General features: G+C 45.4%; 3 protein-coding genes across 32 annotated transcripts in view; 1 reads left to right on the plus strand and 2 right to left on the minus strand.

Annotated features, from left to right (window-relative positions):
• Positions 1 to 10,385, minus strand: part of NT5DC2 (5'-nucleotidase domain containing 2) — a 17,616-nt gene extending 7,231 nt beyond the window's left edge. The window contains exon 1 of one of the 5 annotated variants that reach the window (XM_067754732.1): positions 10,097 to 10,385. In XM_067754732.1, the coding sequence (XP_067610833.1) occupies positions 10,097 to 10,316 (220 nt within the window). In that variant the 5' untranslated portion in view covers positions 10,317 to 10,385. Of the gene's footprint in view, positions 1 to 7,828; positions 9,835 to 10,096 lie in introns of those variants that run through there. The other 4 variants (XM_067754733.1, XM_067754734.1, XM_067754735.1 and 1 more) reach the window with 4 other exon arrangements.
• A 1,921-nt stretch (positions 10,386 to 12,306) lies between these two features.
• On the plus strand, positions 12,307 to 24,414 carry UQCC5 (ubiquinol-cytochrome c reductase complex assembly factor 5). 3 transcript variants are annotated; one of them, XM_067754751.1, is made up of 3 exons: positions 12,307 to 12,709; positions 15,502 to 15,589; positions 24,034 to 24,414. In XM_067754751.1, the coding sequence occupies exons 1-3, from the start codon at positions 12,559 to 12,561 to the stop codon at positions 24,161 to 24,163; spliced, it is 369 nt and encodes a 122-aa protein (XP_067610852.1). In that variant the 5' UTR covers positions 12,307 to 12,558; the 3' UTR covers positions 24,164 to 24,414. The 3 variants fall into 3 exon arrangements, with proteins under 3 accessions (XP_067610852.1, XP_067610850.1, XP_067610851.1); XM_067754749.1 differs by lacking the exon at positions 24,034 to 24,414 and adding an exon at positions 18,460 to 19,038 and having other exon boundaries at positions 12,412 to 12,709; XM_067754750.1 differs by lacking the exon at positions 24,034 to 24,414 and having other exon boundaries at positions 12,412 to 12,709; positions 15,502 to 15,606.
• Positions 20,143 to 24,951, minus strand: part of PBRM1 (polybromo 1) — a 101,733-nt gene continuing 96,924 nt past the window's right edge. For all 24 annotated transcript variants that reach the window (XM_067754692.1, XM_067754702.1, XM_067754691.1 and 21 more), the window contains one exon: positions 20,143 to 23,005. In XM_067754692.1, the coding sequence (XP_067610793.1) occupies positions 22,833 to 23,005 (173 nt within the window). In that variant the 3' untranslated portion in view covers positions 20,143 to 22,832. The remainder of the gene's footprint in view (positions 23,006 to 24,951) is intronic.

Below are 24,951 nucleotides of genomic sequence, written 5' to 3' on the forward strand. Positions count from 1 at the left end.
TCTCCAAGAGCCAACTCTGGGTTTGTTCTTTTTCAAGAACTGAGCCAATCTGTTTGGAAACCTTTGTCTGGGAGTGGAAGCAGAATTTTTAAACTACACCTCCTCTAATTATCTGTGTGGCCATAGCTTACCTGTCATCTGTGCTTTTATGTGTATTGTTTTGGGGTGAGCCACTCTGGCTTGCGCAGGGTGGGAAAATTCTACCTGCTCATTGTGGGCCACTTTGAATTCTCTGTCCGGGAGTGGAAATGGAATCTTTGGGCTACGCCTTGTCTGATCTTTTGTTTGTGGGACCATGTTTGTTGTTTGTATGTGTGTGTGTGTCAGTACTTGCACTGACTGGTTGAGACATCTTTTGTGAATAACAGAGCTCACGTGTGACAACATCAGTGTATCCTTCCCTATTGCGTGGGGCTTTGCCTGTGGAGGAATGTTGGTTGGGATTTTCCCTTTTGGACTAGCCTTGTTATAGGTGACCAGAGCTCTGTTCAATCTCTGTACACCCCCTAGGGTATTTTTACAAAACTAGGAGCTCTTCAGCTATGCTCCCATGAAAAGGAATTGGTATTTCTTTCCCCCTGTGCCTAGGTCCTCAGGAACACATGTTATCTAGACCATCTCTAGTTCCTGAGACTGAAGAAAAAGGGCAGGGGAAAGAAGGCCTTATTAAACTCAAGTGGAAAAACTGTGAGATCTCTGGTTCTGTCTTTATGTAGGAGCTAACTTGTAAATGAGCTCTGTTTAATTGACTTAAAAGTAAGAGCTTACAAGTTAAATCTAAATGTCTAAAAAATTGGCCAATATAAATTTTGGACCACACGATCTGGGAAATACTCAGTACTGAATTGATATCTGTTACTGAAGGTAGGTTAAGCTTGTTGGTTTAATTAATATAGACATGTATTTAGAATCATCAGTGTTAAGTAAAGCAAACGAGGTTAAGAGTTTTTAGGTAAACTCTTTATGAATAAGTATTTTAGGAATGTCTACTTAAGAATAATCTCTCCAGATGCTTGGTAACTTAAAATTGTAGAGTTGTGCTAAATTAAGTTAAATGATGGAAGTTTATTGAATAGGTAGGCCATTTCCAAGTAAAATAAGATACTGAAACATTAATTACTGAATACTGGCTTCCCTTTGCAGAGAGACTAAAGGTATGTAGGAACTAAAGGTATTTGGTGCCACCCTGTGATTCTTTATAAGAAAGCACGTCTGGGACTTCCCTGGTGGTCCAGTGGTTAAGAGTCTACCTTCCAATGCAGGAGATGTGGGTTTGATCCCTGGTCGGGGAACTAAGATCCCACATGCTGTGGGGCAACCAACTAAGCCCACACGCTCTGGAGCCCGCATGCCACAACTAGAGAGAAGCCCCGCACGCCGCAAAGAAGAGCACGCATGCCACAACTATGACCCGACGCAGCCATAAATAAATGAGTGAAGAATATTAAATAAAAAAGAAAGCACATGTCTTTAGAAATTATTGGTATTTATGTTTATAAATCTACAGAGTGCTGAAGACAATTCACGGTTGCTTAAGGAAAGTAGGTTGTGTGTTTTGAACAAAAGATGGTATGAGGAATGGCACTGCATTTTCCTAAGGAAAAAAAAAAGTGATTTTTGCCCTAGAGCTGGTTGATTTTGAATGGAAAAGGGGCAAAATGTTTACAGAAAGTTGTAGAAGGTCTGCAGAAAAGGAAAAGGAAATTTAGTTGGGTAAATGAATTTTGTTGGGAGTGGGCTGGGACAAGACTGGATTTGGTTTCTTCCTCTAAAGTTTTCTTGAAATACTGCTTTTGATAACAGCTTGTGAGTTCCTTTGCCTTTAAGTGATCTGTATTCACCTTTAAAATCTTTTCACTTTGGTTAAGTAAATAGCATTGTTTGGCAGTTTCTAAAAGTTCTTTTGACCTCCAGCTAACTTTGAGATGCTTCAGAGGGCCCCTGAGGCATTTCAGAAACATTTAATTAAGATTTGGTACGTTAAATCAAATGTAATCAGTTGTAATTCTGGTTATTGTAACCAAGTTTCTTTATCGATTACATTGTAATCAGATGTTTAACTGCATCCTTTAAGTCCTTCTGTCATTTATAGACAGTTATTGTACTCTGATGCTTTTGCAGAAGTGCTTCATCTTCAAGATTTATGCGAAGGACCTTCAGACAAATACAGGTCTCTCATAAATGTCATATCATACCACTGAGCTGGGTCTACTGCTTAAAGCACATGTACAATGCTCGTGTGACAATTGGGTATAAATGATAAAATGTATGTCCTATAAAATGTTTCCTCACTAACATACCTCTGAGCTTGTTCATGATACCTGATCAGTTTTCCTCCAGTGTGGATTAATTAGGCAAATATAAAAGAGGCCTAGCATGGAGGGACATGATCTACAACCAGGTCAAACAGCTGTATCACCCCGGCATTGAGGGACAGCTATTTTGATTATCAATGCTTTCTATTGAAAGATTTGCAATCAGAGGGAAAATGATGAAAAAAATCTGCATGTATTGAGGTGTGGGGAAGTCACTGGCTTATACATGGTTTAACTTTAAAAAAAGGCCTGTTTTGTGGCCTTTCAGACACGCATTGTACATCTGCTTTGACACTGAGGAGGGGAGTGCATTTGAAAGTCAAAATGGAGTAACTATGGTAAAACGAACTGACCGTTGTGTATGTGATTTCGGACATATTTCTGTATTGTTGCAAACTTGAATTTTCTGAGCTACATCAGACTTGGGATGCCACAAGGATTTAAAAATTCCCCCACCCTCTTCAACGAGATTTTGGCTAAAGATTTACAAGGATTGCACGTGGATCAAGGTTGAGTAGAGGCCTTCCCAGCCAGAACAGAAAAAGTATTAGAAGTGACAAAAGCTCTTCTTAAGGACATTATTCCTAGGTACAGCCTTCCCTCTACTATTCAGAGTGACCATGGATCTGCTTTCATAGCAGAAATAACACAAACAGTAAATAAAGCTTTAGGTATATAATGGAAACCGCTCAGCATGGAGACACCGATCTATGAGAAAGGCTAAGAAGATGAATCACACCATGAAGAACTTTTGCTAAGCTATGCCAGGAAACTCATCTAAAATAGAACAAGGGCTTGCCAATTGCTCTCCTCCATAAGTGGGTGGCCCCTAGAAGCAGGCGAGGGTTGAGCCCTTAAGAAATTATATACAGGCGACCATTCTTGGCTCCTAAGAGTAAAGAAAGAAAAACAGTTCATGGTTCTGGGAAAGTTGGACAGCTGCATGTAAATCAATGAAGTTAGAACACACCCTCATACCATGCACAAAAATAAACTAAAAATGGCTTAAAGACTGAAACGTTAAGACATGACACCATAAAACTCCTAGAAGAGCACAGGCAAAACATTCTCTGACATAAATCATACCAATGTTTTCTTAGGTCAGTCTCCCAAAACAAAAATAAACAATGGAACCTAATGAAACTTACAAGCTTTTGCACAGCAAAGGAAACCACTCAAAAAATGAAAAGACAACCTACGTACGGAATGGGAGAAAATATTTGCAAATGATGAGACAGACAAGAGTTAATCTCCAAAATATACTAACAGCTCATACAACTCAACAACAAAAAAACAAACAACCCAGGGAATTCCCTGGAGGTCCAGTGGTTAGGACTGTGTACTTTCACTGCTGAGGGTGCGGGTTTCATCCCTGGTTGAGGAACTAAGATCCTGCAAGCTGCACAGTGCGGCCAAAAAAACAAACAACAACAAAAAAAAAAACAAAAAAAAAAGAAAAAAAAACAGCAATCAAAAAACAGGCAGAAGACCATAATAGACATTTCTCCAAAGAAAACATTTAGATGGCCAGTAGGCATGTGAAAAGATGCTCAACCTCACTAATTATTAGAGAAATGCAAATCAAAACTACAATGAGGTACCACTTCATACCAGTCAGAATCCCCATCATTAAAAAGTCTACAAATAACAAATGCTGGAGAGGGTGTGGAAAAAAGGGAATTCCACTCTTGGTGGGAATACAAGTTGGTGCAGCCACTATGGAAAACAGTGTGGAGGTTCCTCAGAAAACTAAAAATAGAACTACCATATGATCCAGGAATCCTGATCCTGGGCATATACCCAGACAAAACTATAATTCAAAAAGATACATGCACCCTATGTTCACAGCAGGACTATTCACAATAGCCAAGACATGGAAACAACCTAAATGTTCAACAGATGAATGGATAAAGAAGATGTGGTACACATAAAAAATGGAATACTACTCAGCCATAAAAAGAATGAAATAATGCCATTTGCAGCAAGCATGGATGCAACGAGAGATTATCATACTAAGTGAACTAAGTCCGAAAGACAAATACCATATATCTCACTTACATGTGGAATCTAAAATAGGGCACAAATGAACCTATCTACAAAACAAACAGATTCACAGACACAGAGAACAGACTTTTGGTTGCCAGGGGAGAGGTGGGGAGGTGGGGAGGCAGAGGGATGGACTAGGAGTTGGGGGTTACTGGATGCAACTGTTACATTTAGAATGGATGAACAGGGACTTCCCTAGCAGTCCAGTGGTTAAGACTTTGCCTTTCAATGCAGAGGGTGTGGGTTTGATCCCTGGTCAGGGAGCTAAGATCCCACATGCCTCGTGGCCAAAAACCAAAACATAAAACAGAAGCAATACTGTAACAAATTCAATAAAGACTTAAAAAAAAAATGGTCCATTTAAAAAAAAAATCTTAAAAAAACAAAAAGAATGGATAAACAACAAGGTCCTACTGTATAGCACAAGGAACTATAGCCAATCTCCTGGGATAAACCATAATGGAAAGACTATAAAAAAATAATGTAGGGCTTCCCTGGTGGCACCGTGGTTAAGAATCCGCCTGCCAATGCAGGGGACACAGGTTCGAGCCCTGGTCTGGAAAGATCCCACGTGCAACGGAGCAACTAAGCCCGTGCACCACAACTACTGAGCCTGTGCTCTAGAGCCCATGAGCCACAACTACTGAAGCCCACACGCCTAGAGCCCATGCTCCGCAACAAGAGAAGCCACCATAATGAGAAGCCTGCATGCCACAACAAAGAGTAGCCCCTGCTCGCTGCAACTAGAGAAAGACCGCGCACAGCAGTGAAGACCCAATGCAGCCTAAAAAAAAAAAAAAAAGTATATATGTGTATAACTGAGTCACTTTTATATAACAGAAATTAGCACATGGTAAATCAACTATACTTCAAATAAATAAGTTAAGCAGTATGTACAACAGACTGGTCAATTGTTAACCGCTAAGCATGAGTTTGTGTCTCACAGGTCTCCCCCTCGCCTGGAAGCTCCCTTTCATCCCTTCAAAGCAGGAGACAGGGTGCTGCTGAAAGTGTGGAAAGAACAAGAACCTGAGCAGCAGCTTGAAGAAAAATGGAAGGGAGCCTATGATGTTCTTACCACTCATACCTCTCTGAAACTGGATGGAGTAAAACCATGGGTACATCACACTAGAGTAAGATGATCACCAGAGACTGACCAGCCACACCTGCCTACAGCCAGCGAACAAGACTCCTAAGAAGTGGACATCTCACTCTTTGGGAAACCTTAAGTATTTGTTCCGACAAGTGTAATGAAGTTTTGTTTTCTTATTCTTTCTCATACCTTTTACTTTTCCCCACAAAACTATAGATTCATATGCTGATTCTCTTGATAATTCATAACTGCTGGATATGTGGTGAGCTTCCTATTTCCGAGTCTTCAGGGTTGACTTGGTGAGTTTTCCCCCTTACAGGGAATTGTTTGGAAACAACTGGCTACAACAGCCCAGTTCCAGACTGGGTTTCCGATTTATTCTCCTGAATTTCTAAGGAAGTGAGATCTACACCATCTACTAAAGATCCAGTTGTCACTCGTTTTACCTTTAACTTGGGTCTGTTGCACCAAAATGGCAGACTAAGGGATTGAGATCTTAATCATACAGGACTCCTCGGATCCAGGACTAGGAATTCAAGTATTTCTAATATCCTTTCTTTCTGTTTCTTTAATAAATTTATTTATTTATTTTTGGCTGTGCTGGGTCTTCGTTGCAGTGTGCAGGCGTTCTCTCCTTGCAGCGAGTGGGGTCTACTCTTCATTGCAATGCACAGCCTTCTCATTGTGGTGGCTTCTCTTGTTGCGGAGCACAGGCTCTAGAGCTCAGGCTCAGTAGTTGTGGCGCACGGGCTTAGTTGCTCCGTGGCATGTGGGATCTTCCCAGGCCAGGGCTTGAACCTGTGTCCCCGGCATTGGCAGGCGGATTCTTAACCACTGCACCACCAGGGAAGCCCTCTAATATTTCTAATTCGGTATCTATGCCCCGTTTCAGCAGGAAGTAAGATTTGGGGAAAGATAAAATTGAAGCAGGGATTAAAACCGAGTCCCTCTGCCAAGTTTATGATTAACATTTCTATCCAAAACAATTATTCCTTATCTTGTCCAACATCTGTTCTCCTCAAGACTGAGGAGTATCAAAGAAAAGGGGGGAGTGAAACCAAGCAAGACCCTGTGGGGCTCCTGGGCACAGAAGCCTTTCTGTCCCTCATTTCTTGTTTGTAGGGAACAGACTCCAGCCTCCATGACCTTCCCTGGGTTCCAAAGGGCAGATTTGAACAGCTGTTAGTCGGGAAGGGAAAGGATGGGGAGACAACGGAGCAACAGCCGAGAAACCACCTGAGGCAAGATCTGAGGAACCAGAGAAGCTCATCAAGATTAGGAGACCACCTGAGATGAGATTAAAGGAGTGCAGACCCTGCTCACACCCTAATCTTCTCAACAACCCCACCCTTGCACCATTGCTAGAAAAACTTACCAACTCCTCCTGGGTTGGGAGATAGTGTTTTGGGGCAGGAGCCTGCTGCGTCCCCCTTTGCCTGGCAAAGCAGGAAAGCTATTCTCTTCTACTTCACCTAAAACTCTGTCTCCGAGACTTGATTCAGCACTGGTGTACAGAGGCCGAGTTTTCAGCATCACCGCTAGGCAGGGAACATTGCTAATTATGACAGGTGGGACATGTGGTAGGTTCTGGGTCATTACCCAGGCTGCTCTCCTCTGAGGATACAGTCATAGCCACCCCAATCCCCTGGCTGCTCCCTAGGGGGCTGAGGGTCCCCAGGCTTATCTGCCTTTGTTTCCCCATCTGTGCAGTGGGGGAGGTGGACGGGGAAAGGGCACGGGCTTTGAGGTCAGAGAGAGCAGACCGAGCCCTCCCTCACATGGCTGTGACCTCAGGAAAATTACCACACCTTACCTTTTGGGGCTCAGTTTCCTTGTCTCTAAAGGAGGAATAAAAATTGTACCAACCTACAAAATTAAAAAGAGGGTCATACAGAACGTGCTCTGGGCAGCATTCCCACCTGGACCCGTGGCAAATGTAGGATTAAATGGGCAATGCACCTCTGGAGCCCACATTTCCCTGTCCCCAGTTTCCCTCAAAGAAACGGGTTGCAGGGAATCAGAGGGGAGCAGGCAGGACTAGGTGCACACACAGCACACTGCCTTGCAGCGGCTCCAGGTGGCCCCGTTCCTGAGACCTCTAGCCTGTGGCTGAGGCCCAAAGAGCCCAAGCCTCCAGTGAATTAATTTTTGTCTCAGACACAAGTTGTGATCTTGAAGCAGAAGCCCTTGGCCATGGAGCAGACATTTGCCTCAGAGGTCCCTTTGGAACACAGGCTCCACACCCATCCCCTTTCCTTTGGAGACAAGTACAGAATGTGGGTGGGGGAACAGGTGTGGCTGGTTCCTCTGGTGGCCCTTAGGCCTGGAAGAGCAGCTGCTTCAGATTCGTGGGTGCAGATGGAACACTCCTCACCTGGGTGCACATGAGACACAGCTGACATCAGCTCTCTTATGAAGCTGCTTCTGAGATGTCCCTTCCCACGGTCCTGAGTTCCTGGGTGCCATCTGTGACTCTCAGCACAAAGCCCAGTAGTTCCCCAGGAGGGCAGGGGTCTGCTTGGCTGTGCAGCCCCTTCCTGGCACTGAGTTCTGGCCAAATCCAGGCTTTCGCCTCTGCCCTTGAGGATATTCCGAGGGATGGACAACCCTCCCAGGAACAAAGCAGGATGGGGAAGCAGCCCACAGGCCTGGCCTCCTGACCCAGCTTCTAGACTGAGAAAACCATAGCTCTGGGGGCCAGAAGGCCCCAGTTTCTTCCATAGGGCTGTGGTGGTGCATGGGGCCAGGTGAGGAGATATGCCCCCCACCTGCACCAGCCTCCCAAATTTACTGGTGTCACTGTCCAGCCCCCACCTTCCAGGCCAACTCCTCTCAATGGCAGCCATGAGACTTGTGGGGGCCATCCTCCCAGCTGCTGCAGGTGCCTTAGAGCTCACTCCAATCCCATGAGGTGATCACATTTATTCCTCCATCATCCAGAGGAAGAAACTGGAGTGCAGGGAGGTAAAGTCACTTGCTCCAAACCATCTAGCAACAGGCCATGGAACTGAGATTTGAATTCAGGTCACCCTAACTGCCTCAATCACTTTGTCCCTCCGCCTAGCCTTCCAGTGTCACCACAATGAGGCTGGGGGGGGGAGGGGCTGGCCTGGGGCCTGGCTCCCCAGCAAAGTTTTGCCCACAGGCATCAGCATGTCTCAATGTCCAGAATCTCCCCCAAGGAAACCCAGCCAGAAGGGGATAGTTAGGACCCAGGGGTGCAAGGCTGGTCCATCCCGGCACTCACTATGGCATCTTGGAAATGACCTTGCCCTTATCACATCAAGAGGAGCTTGGGGGGGGGGGGTCTCTGTGAAGATCTGAAAATCCAAGTGGGCCCCGAGTGATAAAGCCCACTAGACTTCCCTATGTCTCTCCCCCACACCTACAATGCAGGCTTCTCAGGCTGCTCTACTGAGGGTCTTCTCGAGGCCCAGAGCAAAGACAGGTCCTTAAACGGCACCCCATGTATGCCCAGTCCACTGGGTGGTGGGGGGAGGCAGGGATGGTCCTGATAGAGGCCCAAGGGCTTCAAAACCACCAGTCCTCAGGGCTTATTCTGCCTTCAGCTCCTCAAAATGTGAGTCCTGTCCACCCATACTACTCCCAGGTCTCTACACAGCTGGAGTGGAAGCCCTTGTTCAGGCAGTTGGAATCTTCCAGACAGGACCACTTTGTCTTATAAGATGGCAAAAGCTATATCACTCCCAGAGGGGCTCCTCCTGAAGTTGCCCCATCCATTCCTGGACTCTTTCCGAGTCAGCACCACAACCCTGTGACAGAGGCCCCAGGACTGTGTTTTCCGATGTAAGACACTGAGGGTCCGAGAGGAAGAGGCTTGCTGAGCGCCACCCAGCTGGTCAGTGATAGGGCCAAGCCCCAACCACATCTGTCTGCTAAAGAGGCAGGGCCCCAGAGACCAGAACAAATATCCAGCCCTCTGGCCTCACCAGGGTGCTCTGGGGCCTCATCTGCCAGTTTTGCAGAGGGAGAGAGGATAGAGGAGTAAGTGCCCTGGCCAAGGAAGCAGCAACCCTTCTGGATTCCAGGGGACTTGGGCGACTTGGTGTCGTTTCTCCAAACAACGCCTTCCCCTCCTGAGCTGAGAGCGCGAGACTCCAGGGCGGAATCTAGAGGCGTCCGAAGAGTCTAGTCGGCATCTTTTGAGTCAGGAATCTCTAGGAGCCCGCTTCGGCCAGCGCCGCCGGCTGGCTGGCTTTGTCCCCAGTACTCCCGCCCCAACTAAAGGCCCCGAAGAGAACAAGGGGTTGGGGGCGTTTCCGCTTCGGCCTCCCAACAGGCGGGACCCTGAGGAAAGACGGCGGGGCCCGCCTTCCGGCGGCCGCTACAGGAACCCCGAGCTCCTGAATACTGAGCGGAGGAACAAACCGCGCACCCGCCCGCCTCCGGGAGTCCCCAGAAGCCCCCAGGACCCTCCGCCGGAGTCCCTCCCGAAGGGTTGCCCGGCCTTAGGGCTCTGGGGCCCTGGCGAGCCCCACCACGGCGCTCCCCCCGAGGAGCGGCGCCCGGGACGACTCGGGAGCGGCACCCTGGAACTCGGTCCGTCGGTCCGTCGGCCAGGCTCGCGTGTGCCGCCGAGAGGGCTACACGCCCGGCGCTCCTCCCGCTCGGGCTCACCTACCGTGCACCAGTCTCCGCATGTCCTGGTATCGAGCCCACAGGTGTGCGCTGGGCTCGGCGCCGCCGGCGGGCGCCGAGCGAGGGGCGCCGGGGCAGTGGGCGCCGGGACCCGGAGGGCCGCAACCAGGACAGGAGGGCGAGGACGAGGCGGCTCGCGGCCCGCCGTGGTCTCGGCGCGGCAGGCAGCGCCGAGCGGCCGCCCGCAGCCCCACACCCGCCATGCCCGCTGCGCGCCGCCCGCGCTGCCCTCAGCCCTCCGGCCCGTCCGCCGCCCTCCTACTGCGCGCCCGCCACCGTGGCCGCGTGCTCCTCACAGCGGCCGGCCAATGGGCGCGGCGCGCGGAGCCCGACCGCCAATGGGAGCGTCCCTATGTCCGGGGGGCGGGAGGTCCCGGACGGGGCGGGGCGGACTCCCCGACCCCCTCCCCCAGTCTCCGGAGCGGCCCGGGAGGACTCTGCGCCCCTTCGGAATCTGCGGTGGCGATGGCGGCTCCTTCTTTCCTCCCCTAGGGAGGCAGGCGGGCCTAAGAAAGGCCGTCCCCGCGAGGCTCCGGACGGCCAGGGCTCGGAGGGGAAAGGGCCAGAGCGCGGCGGGTCCACCCCGGCCCCCCGGTCCTCTGTCTCCCCCTCTGCTCCCGGGGCCTCCCGCCCCTTCCCCCACCTCCTGTCCTTCTGACCTCAGATCCTCTGCCCCTTCCTCCAGTCCTGCAGCGGGGGTCCTGTTCCCCGCCCCTCGCCCCTGCCGGTTCTGCCCGCGGACCAGAGACCGGCCCGTTTCACTCACGTCTCTGGCGGATAGAGTCCTTCCCGCGCGCTCCCCGCTGCCAGCCCCACGCTGGGTGAGACCTCGGGACCGCAGCGCAGCCGACGTCCGCTGAAGCAGACGTCGCTCCCTCTTTGTGCCTTACACAGATGACCTCTGTTAACTTGGAGCGAGGTGGTGGGCCAGGGGTCACTGTGCTTGCCTGGTTCCTACCTCAGCAAATGGCCGCACCGAACCGCTCCATTCCTCGCTTCCCCACGCGGGACTCTCTAGCTCTTCTAGCAATATCACCAGGATTTACAACGAAATTCCTCTTTCCTGCTGGGAACCACTCTCCACCCGCGTGTATTCCACACAGATCCATTTTCTAAGTCCACATGCGCATGTGCTCTGGGCCTTCAGCAGGCCGACCCTGCACCCGTGGGCCTTGTCGGTGGAGAGCTGGCTAGCTAGACACTGTTTCTGTGGGATGCTCCCCGGGGTGTCCTCGCCGGGTCTAAGGGTGTACTTTCCAATATTCACTGCACCTTGGCTGAGGACCTACAGTGTGCCAACCCCTGGGCCAAGTGCTGGCACAGGATGGAGGCCATAGGTGGGCCCGTGGGTGGGCGGCTGCCCTCCCCACTCCCAGGGCCCCAGTGAGCTAAGTGTGCGCTGGGGGCTTAGCCATATGTAAGCCTTGTCTGGGCGGGAGATGGGTGGTCTGTGGTGTCCAGCCCGCAGAGCCACCAAGAGAAGCCAGAGTGAGCACCAAGCCAGTTGTGTGTGCGTGGTTGGGTGGGGTTGGCTCCGGGAGAAGGCAGGTTATCCAGGTTATCCAAGCTGCAGCTTGGGCCTGGCAGCTCAGCGGCGGACCCTACTACCCTTTTCAGAGGCGCTGCTTGATCTCTCTTCTTTCTTTTTGTACATTTTGTGTCCACATTACCAAACTCTCTTATTGGTTCTAAGTTTTCATTTGACTTTCTTAGATTGTCTAATAGTCCGGGAATAACGGAAAGTGCCCCATACAGGATAGCTTTTCTTAATTTTATGGTTGTTTGTCTCAGATGCTTACTTAGACTTTTCTTGTGATAATGATAGTTAGCTTTCAACAATGCACCTTATTTTTAGAAGCCTAGGCATCAGTCTCGATCTCGAAATAAATGAAAGGCGTTGCGTAATTGCATTTTAGAGCATGGTGCACTACCCGTTTAGTAGTCCATCATAGAGGGTCATCACTTCTACTAGGACTTTAAGAAAAAAGATGGCGGTGGCAGAGTAGGGGGCGCGGCCGCCAACTCCGAATACCAGCTTGCAAAGGGGAGGCCGGGAGGCGGGGCCGGACCGACGCCACGTGGGAGGCCCCGCCCCTTGGCCCGCCCTGCCTCTGGAGCAGAGGAGTCTGCGCCAGCTGGTTTAGGCCTCACTGAGCACGCGCACTCCGCCGCATTCTGATTGGCGGACCCACGCAGCCCACCGCACTCAGATTGGTGGAGCCGCTCCACATTCTGGGTCCCGAGCTCAGCGCTGCTCCTTACCCGTTCCGCTCCTCACCTCCTTGGAGGTGGCCCAGGGCCGGGATCGCACGGCCACCTGGCCGCCGGACTCAGCAAGGACGGGCAGGACGGCTTCGGCTTCATCCGGGAGCTCCAGTCCAGGGGCTGGGACAGCTCCCGTCGCTCTTCGTTCCGCCGTACCCTTCTCCACGACAGCGGTCCGGCATGTTTTCCAGGGCCCAGGTGAGGCGGGTTCTGCAGCGGGTGCCCGGGAAGCAGCGACTCGGCGTCTACAGGTTCCTGCCCTTCTTTTTTGTCCTGGGAGGAACGATGGAGTGGATCATGATTAAAGTGCGCGTGGGCCAGGAGACCTTCTGTAAGTGGGGGTGCAGCAGCCTCTGTTTCATTTCAGGCAGGCGGGAGACGGCGAGGGAGCCGTTTTCCTGGGGGCTGTTCTCAGCTGGTAGACCTCTCATTCCGCTCAGCGCTGAGCTGCTTTTACCCTGGTCAGAAGGGCGAGTGCGGTTCCCTTCGTTGGGCGGTGGAGATCCGCCTGGGCTCTCCTGTAAGCGGGGCGACAAAGGCACATTGGTATCCGATCTTGAGACCTTCCCTGCACTTTGAGAGGAGGGCACGTGACTCCACTCAGGACGCCCTCCTTTCAAGCCTGCCCTTCGGCCATGCCGGTAACACTTTTCGGGCCTAAGGAATAGACTTCTCACAGCACCTAGAGGCGGGTGGGATCTTGAGGATTCATGGAAGTTCCTAACTGGCCAGTCCAAACCCTAGAGAGAACTTGGTTGGCCCGGCTTAGCTAAATACTACTGTCTTTACTGGCCAGAGTCATTGGTACCAATGCCCAGCACTACAAAAAGTGTGTCTGGCATTGCTTTGCTGAGCACTAGCCTGGACAGGCTAGTTCCTCTTCCAGGAAGACTTCCCTAACCCCTAGGCCCTTTCTGCTTTCTCCCTCTCCAGAAACACAATCACTTGTGAATCACCAACCCTCATTTTTTTAAAAAAAGTGCTTTCTAAAGATATTTAATCCTCCTGTGTTCACCCATTCCTTCATATTTAATGAGCACTGATGAGAGGATATAAGGCGGAGGGCCCCCACACCAGAAGAGCACTAATGGGAGAGACAGATCATACAGTTACTATTAAGTGTGATCACTGCTGTGGGGGGAAAGTTGGGGGAGCATGGGAGTCCTGGGTGGGGCACCTGAATTGGACTAGGTGGTGCAGGGAAGGCTTCCTGGAGGAGTTACCATGTCAGGTAGGGTCCGAAGATTGAGTAGGTGTCAGCCAGATGAGGGAAACGTTTATGGACTTGAAAGTGTCTTCTGCCAGTGGTAAGAGCAAACCTTGGGGCCTTGGTGTGAAAGTATGCTGCTGTGTTTCAGGGACTGAAGCAGGTGAGCAGAGTGAGGGATGACGTGGTTAGAAAGGTGCCTGGGCAGGGCCACAAAGGGACTGGAGAACCAACAGTGTATCCCAAAGGGCTGAAGAGTTTTAAGCCGCAGCTGGTGAACATATGTGGAGAATGCTTTCTTGTGGAGGGCGGATTGACAGGAACACTTAGGCTGTGTGGTTGTCCAGATTTGAGATGGTGGCCTGGACTAGGGTGAGATGCCAAGAAGTGGGCGGAGTTGAGAGACACCCCAGAGGTAGTACTGACAAGGGCTTGGTGATTGACTGGACTCAGGAAATGAGGAGTGGCGGCTTCTGGTAGGGCAGCTGGGTCAGGGGGAACACAGGCAGGACAGTCCTGGGCTCCATTTTGGACGTGCTGAGGGGGGAGATGGTTATACAGAACTGAAGCTCAGAAGGCAGATCTGGGCCTCAGATCTAGGTTTGTGGGTCATTCACAAGCTGATTGTGATGAAAGAGTTTAAACCCCAACATTTTAAGGGTGACTGAGAGTGACCAGAGAGGCAAGAAGGGAAACATGAAGGGCTTGTTATCACAGAAGACAGGAGGTTCAGGAAGTTCAACTAAGTGAATGGGAGGTAAGCCCCCTCTCCCCTACCAGGAGAGACTTGAAATATGCAAGTACTGATCAGAAAAGAGAGGGTGGAGAGAGGCTGGAGATACCTTGGCCCTTGAGAAGGTGGGAGAGGATGGGACCAGAGCAGGGCAAGGAGTAGCCCTTGGAAGTCAGCTGGAAGAGTTCTTTACTGATGACTTTTCTCTGCGAAGAAAGAGTTCATGGCCATTTCGGGGTGGGTAAAGTAGGGTCAGGGCCATGGCTGAAGAAACAGGACTGCCAGGCATCACAGTGGACCCAGTTAGATGCAACAGTTGGGCCCACAGTGCAAAGCAAGCAGAATGAGGCATGGAGAAGTAAGTTGGATTAATCTGTAGTTTGGGTTTTGAAGGTATATCAAGAAGTTGATATTGATGAGAGGGAATTTCAGCTGATCTGGGCAGGAAGAGAGGACAAGGGCCTGAGGAAGTTGGTGAAGGTCCAAGGACAGAAAGGTAGTAGAGGTTGTGGTCAGAGCAGAATGAACTTATTGCTTCAGAGGAACACTGCAAGCAGATGGTAGAAGTTGAGAAGTAAGGAAGATGAAGGGGGCTGGTGCTTCATCTCTGTTGGGGGTGGTGTTGCCTGGGAAGATGGCACAGGACAGGGTCAAGGAACCTGAACTAGATGCCAGCATTTTCAGAGACTGAAGGGGAGTGATGGACAGCAGGTACCAGTGCAGAGAAGATGGTGGCAAATGGCATAGGACCCAGAGGAAGAAGGTGGAGAATCAGTAGTAGTCTGGAAAAGCAGCAGCTGAGAACAAGGAGACTGCCCTCATCTCCCAGCCCTCAGTTCCTGGGTGTGGCAGAGGGAGCAGCAGAGAGCTATAGGGCCAGAAGTGCCTCTGCAGGGCCAGTTAAGAAGGATGATTTCAGAGAGAAGTGAAATTGCTAAGGGCTGTGCTGGGACATGACACTATCTTTGAAGACACTGACTCTGACCCTGCTATTGATATTGAGAGTTCCTTTAACATAGTGCTCATTTAAATCAAATCTTGTTTTAAGTTTATTCTGGCATTGAGTTAAGCCTTAATGTTGATATTCAGGTGACAGATCTAGACTATTGGTTAAATTACTCAGATATGTATTTTTAATTCCTTAGTCTCTTGAAAATCTAAATAAAATCTTTGTTTGATACAGACGATGTCTACCGTAGAAAAGCCTCAGAAAGGCAGTATCAGAGAAGGCTGGAAGATGCATCAGAGACTGAACTTCAGCAGTCAATAAAGTGAATATGAAACTTTACTACTGGTTTCAACTCCTTTAAAGATGTACTTTTCGGGTCTCTTGTTCTTACATAGAACTGCCTTTACAAAGAACTTTTATAGTTTTCCTGTCTCTGCTTGAATACTTCCCAAGTCACTGATGGACAGCACTTGTGGGAAAATTATTTCCTACTAAAACACACCTACCCATTGAATCTAGTCCATGAAATATTTCTAAACAATTCAAGGATCAATCAGGATGCTTTTCAGTGTAGCCTGAATTGTTTGTGAAGTCCTTTGTTTTAGGCAACAAGGGATAACCTTATTTAGTTTTTTGCAGAATTCAGACTTACTATGAATAAAAGTTATCTACTGTAGGATCATTTAAACGAGGATTATTATGCAGACTACATTTCTGCTAGCTACCAATTTGTAAACATTTTGTTAGAATGTGACCATATGTTATTCATGTTAAGTGCTCTTGTGAACACAGACAACCCCTTTCCTTGCTTGGCTCCACTAACATACAAGGGCTGGACCTCCATGAGGACTGGGGAGCAACACGTTTCACTCCCCTCTGAGATGAAGATGTTGCTTTCATCCAGCTGCTAAAGATAAAGACACTGCTCCTTCCCAAAGAAAGTGAATCTTCACAGCATAAAGCAACCATAGACTTGAGCTAAATCAGAGGCTCAGTCTATAGGGAGAGATTTTCCAATCTGACCCAGAATAAGTTTGGATCAGTTGGTAGAAAAAGCAAAGGCATCTTTCCATGTTTGGATAACCATATCCAACATCTTTTCAAACAAGAAAATATATACATATTAAATAAGACTAAGTTTCAAAATAGTTTCTAACTATTGCTCATGAATAAAGAAGCAGATGCTTAAGGCCACAGGGTATCCTCAAGTTAATGATATCTGCCACAAATTGTTCTAAGGGATTTTTTTTTTCTAATTTAAGTCAGTCCATTTATGTTAGAACCAATCCAGTATAATTAAGGAGCCACTGACTACTCAGATCTCATTAAAGCACTAATGAGTCGCTGCTCAGAGGTGGCTTGAGTATGAAGACCAGTGATGACCAACAGCACCAGGGAGAGGAAGGTAGTTCTCATGTGCGCTTTTGTTACCTCAGGCATTCCTGGTGACCCTAAACCTCATAGTTACTTTTAGTGACTAGACTGCTGCATAATGAATTTAAATTGTGGCCTTAACTCCCATTTGTTCCCCCAACCTGTTTTAGAAGTTTAATATTTTGTACCTATGTAAAGAGCATATGTAACATACATACCTTTTACAAAGAATAGTTGTAAATGCTACTAAAACCATCAGCTAACTTCTGTTGTCTGCTGTGGTTTCCTTCCCTGGCCTATCCTGCTGTCTCCATCCCAGGGAGAATCTCTAGTCTGAAATTTGTGCTAAACTTCCCTAGAGTTTTCTTCATCTTTCTAAAATATATGTATTGGAGTGCCAATTTATTTAAGACAACGAAGCTTTGAAGACAACACAACAATGTCTGACTTCAAGGCAAGCAGACTAGCAAAGCAATTAAAATTGAAGATACTTTCAAAGCATATTAATTTGGATGCTGCAGAACTAATTTTTGTTAACCAAGGTGCAAGCTTTTTAACTTTACCTCAATTTTTTAACAGTTCTACTAAGGAATATAACTCTATCCCACTTATCAGACACTAGGATTATTTAAGGGAACTTAAATAATTTAAACAGCAATGCTCTCATAAGCTGCTTACAGAACTGCAGTGCCCCCTACTGTGAACTACAAGGCAAACAATTTAATAACTTGAATTTCAAAAACCACAATACTTCAGAATGACAAAAATCTAATTAGCATTTATTGCTAGAAGTCTTCCTCCACTGGGGTGTTAGACAAAGAACATGGGCTTTGGAGCTTCATTTTATCATCTGAATGGATAGGGAAAGTATTGGGTTGACCAAAAAGTTCATTCGGTTTTTCCCGTAAGATGGCTCTAGTAGCACTTAGCTGTCTTTAACTTCATTCGCAACAATTTTGCTAGACTGTATTGTGACAGGTCTCATATCAGCGTGCATTAAAAAAAAAAAATCAAAATTGAATTTTTGTGCAGCCATTTTAATATTGAAGATGGAAGCAACATTTTCTGCGTATTATGCTTTATTTTTTTAATATAAATTTTATTTTTGGCTGCGTTGGGTCTTTGTTCCTGCACGTGGGCTCTCTCTAGCTGTGGACAGTGGAGGCTACTCTTCGTTGCGATGTGAGGGCTTCTCCTTGCAGTGGCTTCTCATGTTGCAGAGCACGGGCTCTAGGCGCATGGGCTTCAGTTAGTTGTGGCTCATGGGCTCTAGAGCGCAGGCTCAGTAGTTGTGGTGCACGGGCTTAGTTGCCCCGAGGCATGTGGGATCTTCCCGGAGCAGGAATAGAACCCGTGTCCCCTGCATTGGCAGGTGGATTCCCAACCACTGGGCCACCAGGGAAGTCCCTGTGCTTTATTATTTCAAGAAAGGTAAAAACGCAACTGAAACACATAAGAAGACTTGTGCAGTGTATGGAGAAGGTGCTGTGACTGATCGAACATGTCAAAAGCGGTTAGTGAAGTTTTGTGCTGGAGATTTCCCGCTGGACAATGCTCCACGGTCAGGTAGACCTACTGAAGTTGATAGTGATCAAATCGAGACACTGAGAACAATCAACGTTATACCATGCGTGAGAGAGCCGACATACTCAAAAATAGCCAAATCAAGCATTGAAAATCACCGCTTGGTTATGTTAATTGCTTTGATGTTTGGGTTCCATAATTTAAGTGAAAAAAGCCTTCTTGACTGTATTTCCGCATGCAATTCTCTACTTAAATGTAACGAGAACATTCTATTTTTAAAACAAATTGTGACAGGCGATGAAAAGTGGATACTGTACTATAATGTGGAACAGAAGAGATCGTGGGGCAAGCTAAATGAACCACCACCAACCAACCAAAGGCCGGTCTTCATCCGAAGAAGGTGATGTTGTATATACGGTGGGATTGGGAGGGAGTCCTCTATTATGAGCTCCTTCCAGAAAACAAAACGATTAATTCCAACAAGTACTGCTCCCAGTTAGACCAACTGAAAGCAGCACTCGACGAAAAGCATCCGGAATTAGTCAACAGAAAACGCATAATCTTCCATCAGGATGACGCAAGACCGCACGTTTCAATGACCAGGCAAAAAACTGTTACAGCTTGGCTGGGAAATTCTAATTCATCCGTCGTATTCACCAGATATTGCACCTGCATATTTCCATTTATTTCGGTCTTTACAAAATTCTCTTCATGGAAAAAAATGCCAATTCTCTGGAAGACTGTAAAAGGCACCTGGAACAGTTCTTTGCTCAAAAAGATAAAAAGTTTTGGGAAGATGGAATTATGAAGTTGCCTGAAAAATGGCAGAATGTGAATATGTTGTTCAATAAAGTTCTTGGTGAAAATGAAAAATGTCTTTTATTTTTACTTAAAAACTCAAGGAACTTTTTGGCCAACCCAATACCTAAGCACAGAGTAAATACTCAATAAGGAAGGGCTATCTTTGTTCATCTAGTAGTCCTCTTTTGGAAATCTTGCCTACATCTCTGAAGTTATAACTCAATCAAATTAATCTCTTTTAGAAGTTTGGATCTCTCACGCTGAGTTACTTCTCTTAAAAAAAAATATACACTTGGACCATGGTGTTTTCCAAAACAACTTCTCTCCTAGTAAAGCAGCATCAGTTCTTAGTTTTCACACACGTGTATTAAATTTGGAATTTCTTGCCACATTTATATGTAAAATCCACAAGACGTGCATTCCACATCTATCTGGGGGATAGAAATAGTCTATTAATTTGTTCAGGTATGAACTTTCATTCAGCTGACCTCGCACACTTCCAAATGCAAAAGGAACAGAGTAATACTTAGCACTATTGCTCAGAGTGTTCAGCTGGAATGTTTAACTATACATCAACGATCATTCAAAATATGTTTATGAGCAGAGATGGAAGTACAGCCCTAAACTCTTAGGAGAACAGAACCACAGGGATTTGCAAAGTGATATTAGAGGAAAACAGTTGGTTGATTTTACCAACACCTTCTATTAAAAGTGTTGTCATGTTTTAAGAGATTATAAGCATGATAAAAACATACCCGGGCCACTTCTCTCTTCTGGCCACACACAGCTATTTGAAATGGATTACACTGATTTATGATACAGGACATGCTTGCCTTACCTTCCATCATCAGTAACAACTCCCTCTGCAATTTTAACTTCAACCTGCATTTCCGCCCATGCTGAAGACATGTTAGGAATCCTTGACTGCCAGTCTGAGAGGCTTGGCATGGGCATGTCAGGCTGCAGTGTGACTACATTCGGCTTCTGTGTTAATGCAGCCTAAGCCTTGGATCAGTGTCTGGACACTGACTTTTGCCTCTACCCAAGGAGCTCTCTTCCTTTAAATTGGCAGCCATATCCCTGTCAACATAAAATCAAGGCTTGCAGAAATTAAACCTACTTGAAACTAACATCTGACACAGCTTTAACAAAACAACCAAACCTGGTTAATCCAAATCACTTTGCAAACTCCATTTTTATTTGGATTAAAAAGCTTTAGATGAACAAAGATATGATACATACATATTATAAGACTAGTTATCACTTAAACCTCTTTTGATACAGAAATTAGAATAAACCAAGTTTTAATCAAGTCTGAAAATGTTTAAGTTCAAAAATCAACAACACCAATTTGGAGATTTTACACAAAGAAGAGTCCCCTCTTAATTCTTCCTCATAGGAAGAAAAGGGTGGGTTCAAAAACAAAGTAATTCAAGGCCTTTTAAATCAGTTGGCTGACATACTATTTTAAACCTATAGGTCTTTTTCCGCACATAAACAAAATTCTTTTCCACATGAACTTACATTTTGAAAACATTTAGGCCATTATACTTTCTAAGCCATATCACTACAGTTCCTAAAACTCATGGAAAAAAAAGATGTATAGTTCACATGTACCTTTTAAAGTCAGGGCTTTTTTTTTTTTTCTTTTTCTTTTCTTTTTTGGAAGATGGCTGACCTCAAATCTTATATCCTAAAATATTAATTGACATTCTCCAAGTTAATATACAGAAAGACATGATTCTAAAATAAATACATAGAGCTTTTTTTTTTTTTTAAAGGTAATTAGGGCCTGCCTAATGGCCCCCTGGCCCGGCTCTGCACTGCCTTAGGGAAGCCCCTGGCTGGATCTATGGTTCCTACAGCACCTCCAGACACTGAGAAGGAGCCTGGAGGAGGAGTGCTCTGGCTTCTAATGCCCCACATAGACCACAGTGAAGAGTTTTTAGAGTCTTCCCAAAGAAGTCTCTTCCAGACCTTAAAAAGGGAAATAAGACGGGTGCATGAAATAAATAAATAACTTAACCAAAATTAAATTTCAGGTTCTTTGGTGTAATTCAAGGATGTCTAGAAATAAAATAATCTGATTGTATTATACAGTCCATGATGATTCAATGGCCCAAATAACCAAGAACTGAAGATTTCTTTATCTGATTCAGTTTAACAATAAGGTACTGACATAGTACTGCAAAACATTTTTTAAAATTCAGAACTGTTTAAAATACTTGATGCAAATTGAGATCCAGTGGTTGACTTATAGGCAATTAAGTTATAAGGACCTCCTGTAATTAAAGTATCTAGATACAAGAGACTTTTTTCCATTCTAAACTCTTCTTCTGTCCCCATGATTTAGTAAGAATGGTAATTAAATATCCAGGTATTGACTCATACCAGATTAAAAGAAAAAAGTATCCTCTGAGAGTCACTCTCAATTTACAAACAGCAGTGGAAGCTCCACCACAATGGCAACCACCTTGTTACAATAAAGCAGGTTTCAAAAACGCTGAGTGAAATACTGAACCATGTTTGATGCTTTCCACTTGTCTGAGCATTATATACTGCCTCCAAATGTTTTTTTCCAGAGTCATATAAGAGAGACAGGGTCATCAAACCTAAGTGTTTGGGATCTGTAATGGTCTTTTTAGTGAGCATTTTCTTAAATTATGATTTCCTTCTCCTGAAATTCAAAAGCACAAGCTGAATTTTAAAATTATTTTATAAAGTCTTAAATTTCTGGTTGAGAATTACAACCCTGAAACTTAGGAGAAAAAGAAAAAAAAAAAGCCAGATCTGATGAGGAAATAAAGAATACTAAAACATACTTGCATATGCAGGCAATCCAGCCTTTTACAATTATGCTTCTGACACAGCCCATATCTGGTTAATGCACTCCCTTCCCTAAGTTAGGTTAGGTGTTATGTTTAAAAATAAATCACCTCCAGCACACCTCAATACTTTCTTCAAGATGAACTTCAATAATTTGCAATGTAGAGATTTAAAGTTTTAAATCACCTAACATGTATAGGCATAAATTGTGAATTCATTACAAAAAGATCAAAAGTACCCTTAAACTTACCTGTCAAGACTAAATATAATTCAGGGTTGTGCACATGTTCTGCAAAAATAACTGACACCATAGATGTCTAACTCAGCACAAGAAAAAGTGCTTTCTCCCTCCAGGCGTCCGGGAGCTGCATTAGCTGCAGAAGAGTGCACAGTGCTGACTTCAGATTTCTGAGTTACTAGAGCAAATGTGCCATGTCTGCCAAACATCTACAATCCAACTAACAACCTTTCACTCTACCTGGAAGAAACAGTTCTTGCAAAAGTGGCTTAAGATATTTAGGCACGTGAAACAGACACAAGTACACTCCCCTCTCTAAGATGTAAACTAGGGCCAACTTCACATTTCATTGACAACTTAAACTAATCTGTAAACTCTTGTGTGTGTTTTTTTTCATTTTGTTTGTTATTTAAAAAAAACAAAAACAAAAAACCAACCAAAAAAAACAAGAAACAGAAACCCCAAGCCAAGACAAAAAACCTTTGATGGTTTCAGCTCTATGGCAACAAGTAAAAAGATAAAACTCCAAGTCTAAATACAACCAATTATGAAACTGGTTTTAAACGAAGGAAACATATGCAAAAAAAAAATCTTTGTGTATTTGATAAAGTCAACTTAATATAACAAAAACAAATTGAAATAGCTTATTAAAAGTGTCCTTATATAAAAATGGCCTTGTGATGTACAATAAAATGCAATAAAAATGATCATCCTTTGTTCCTCCCCCCACCCCCAGTAACTAAAATGGCTACTGTTCCACAAAACTCTTTATGCTTCTATAAAAGAATCGTAATTGATGTGATTAAAGGTTTTCTAGATTGTATGCTTGGCGAATATTGAGGGTGTCTCGGAGCATCAGATCCCGAAGGCGCCAGAGGGCGTCTGCCATGGTGGTGTGGGCCCCTTTACTTTTCAGCCAGTGAGAGGGGAGTCGGCTCTCCTGTTCTTTTGACAAATGGACATCGCGTCTTCGGGCTGAAAATTAAAGTGCAGACAGAGAAATACAAATATCAGTCCTAAGGTCTGACAGATTAAAACATGAAACATTTATTATTTATTGAATATTATGAATTTTAACTCTGCAGAATACTTCCAAGCAAATTTCTTACATTGTTTTATTAGGCATCTTGGTTTTTAGAAAGCTATTTTACTTAGGTATGAGACTACCTAGCCAAGGATGTCTCGTTTTACACTTTGCAGTTTATAAATTATCTAATGTCTTCTTTTTTTAATTAATTAATTAATTAATTAATTTTTGGCTGCATTGGGTCTTCGTTGCTGCGTGCGGACTTTCTCTAGTTGCGGTGAGTGGGGGCTACTCTTCGTTGTGGTGCGCGCGCTTCTCATTGTGGTGGCTTCTCTTGTTGTGGAGCATGGGCTCTAGGCACACAGGCTTCAGTAGTCTTCAGTAGTGGCTCGCGGGCTCAGTAGTTGTGGCTCATGGGCTCTGGAGCACAGGCTCAGTAGTTGTGGCGCACGGGCTTAGCTGCTCCGCAGCATGTGGGATCTTCCCAGATCAGCGCTCGAACCCGTGTCTCCTGCGTTGGCAGGCGGATTCTTAACCACTGTGCCACCAGTGAAGTCCTAGAAATTATCTAATTTCTAACAATTACTTCACAAAACAGCTGCACAAGATAACATAATTACTAGAATGGGAATATAAAAGTTGTACAAACACCTAAAAGATCTGATCATTAATATTCAATAGTTACTCCAATATTAACAAAAATTCCTAAAAAGGTAAATGTGAAGAAAGGGAAAACCACCTACTACTCTTAAAGCAATCAAATGATCAAATTTGGCTTAGAAATGAAAAATGAACAGAAACTTCCAAAGTTCTTTCCAGAAACTAGGCAAGTTATTTTAGTAAGTACTGAAAATATGCTGAGCCTGCTGAACTAAATGAATAAACTTCATAGGTTAATAGAAACATGTCTTCCAATATTATTTTTCTTTTTTAAAAATTGAGGTGAAATAATTTTTTATTTTTTATTTTTTTGCAGTACGCGGGCCTCTCACTGCTGTGGCCTCTCCCATTGCGGAGCACAGGCTCTGGACGCGCAGTCCCAGCGGTCATGGCTCACGGACCCAGCTGCTCCGCGGCATGTGGGATCTTCCCGGATCGGGGCATGAACCCGTGTCCCCTGTAATGGCAGGTGGACTCTCAACCACTGCACCACCAGGGAAGCCCTGAAATAATTTTTAATTTACCCAAATCCATCTATGCTATCCCCAAATGCCTGAAAAATAATTGAAAAAATTCAGAATATACTTAAGAAGATAGCATAGATATTTCTGACAAAACTAAGCTTTGAAACTCAGCAAAAAAACATTTTCAGTATGTAATGTCAATATACAAAGAAGCTCCAAACCCTTCTACTAAGTATACAATTTATTTTACTTATAAAGGCATACCTCAGGTTTGGTTCCAAATCACCACAATAAAGTGAGTTGCATGAATTTTTTGGTTACGTTTACACTATAGTGTAGTCTATTAAGTATGCAATATAGCATCATGTCTAAAACAACTATGTACATACCTTAATTAAAAAAGACTACACTGCTAAAAAAATATTAACCATCATCTGAACCCTCAGCAAGTCGTAATCTTTTTATAATGGTAATATCAAAGACTGTTGATCACAGGTCACCAAAACAAATATAATAATAATGAAAAAGTTGGAAATATTGTGAAAATTACCAAAATGTGACACAGAAAAACGAAGTGAGCACATACTACTGTAAAAACGGTGCCGAAAGACTTGCTTGACACATTGCCACAAACCTTCAATTTGTAAAAAAATGCAGTATCTGAGAAGAGTAACAAAGCAAAGTGCAACAAAACAAGGTATGCCTGTATAAGAATCATGGATATTTATCCTGATATAATAGGTCCATAGCAGCGAGAGGACTTTGATAAA

The sequence above is a fragment of the Pseudorca crassidens genome, chromosome 10 (genome assembly GCF_039906515.1).
Source record: "Pseudorca crassidens isolate mPseCra1 chromosome 10, mPseCra1.hap1, whole genome shotgun sequence".
Lineage (NCBI taxonomy): Eukaryota > Metazoa > Chordata > Mammalia > Artiodactyla > Delphinidae > Pseudorca > Pseudorca crassidens.

Excerpts from the sequence above, each read along its gene's own strand:
- UQCC5 (XM_067754751.1), top strand. The coding sequence starts at position 12,559 with ATGTTTTCCAGGGCCCAGGTGAGGCGGGTTCTGCAGCGGGTGCCCGGG. Across the intron at positions 12,710-15,501 it reads CGTGGGCCAGGAGACCTTCT|ACGATGTCTACCGTAGAAAA; the intron begins GTAAGTGGGGGT and ends TGTTTGATACAG. Across the intron at positions 15,590-24,033 it reads GAACTTCAGCAGTCAATAAA|TACGCGGGCCTCTCACTGCT; the intron begins GTGAATATGAAA and ends ATTTTTTTGCAG.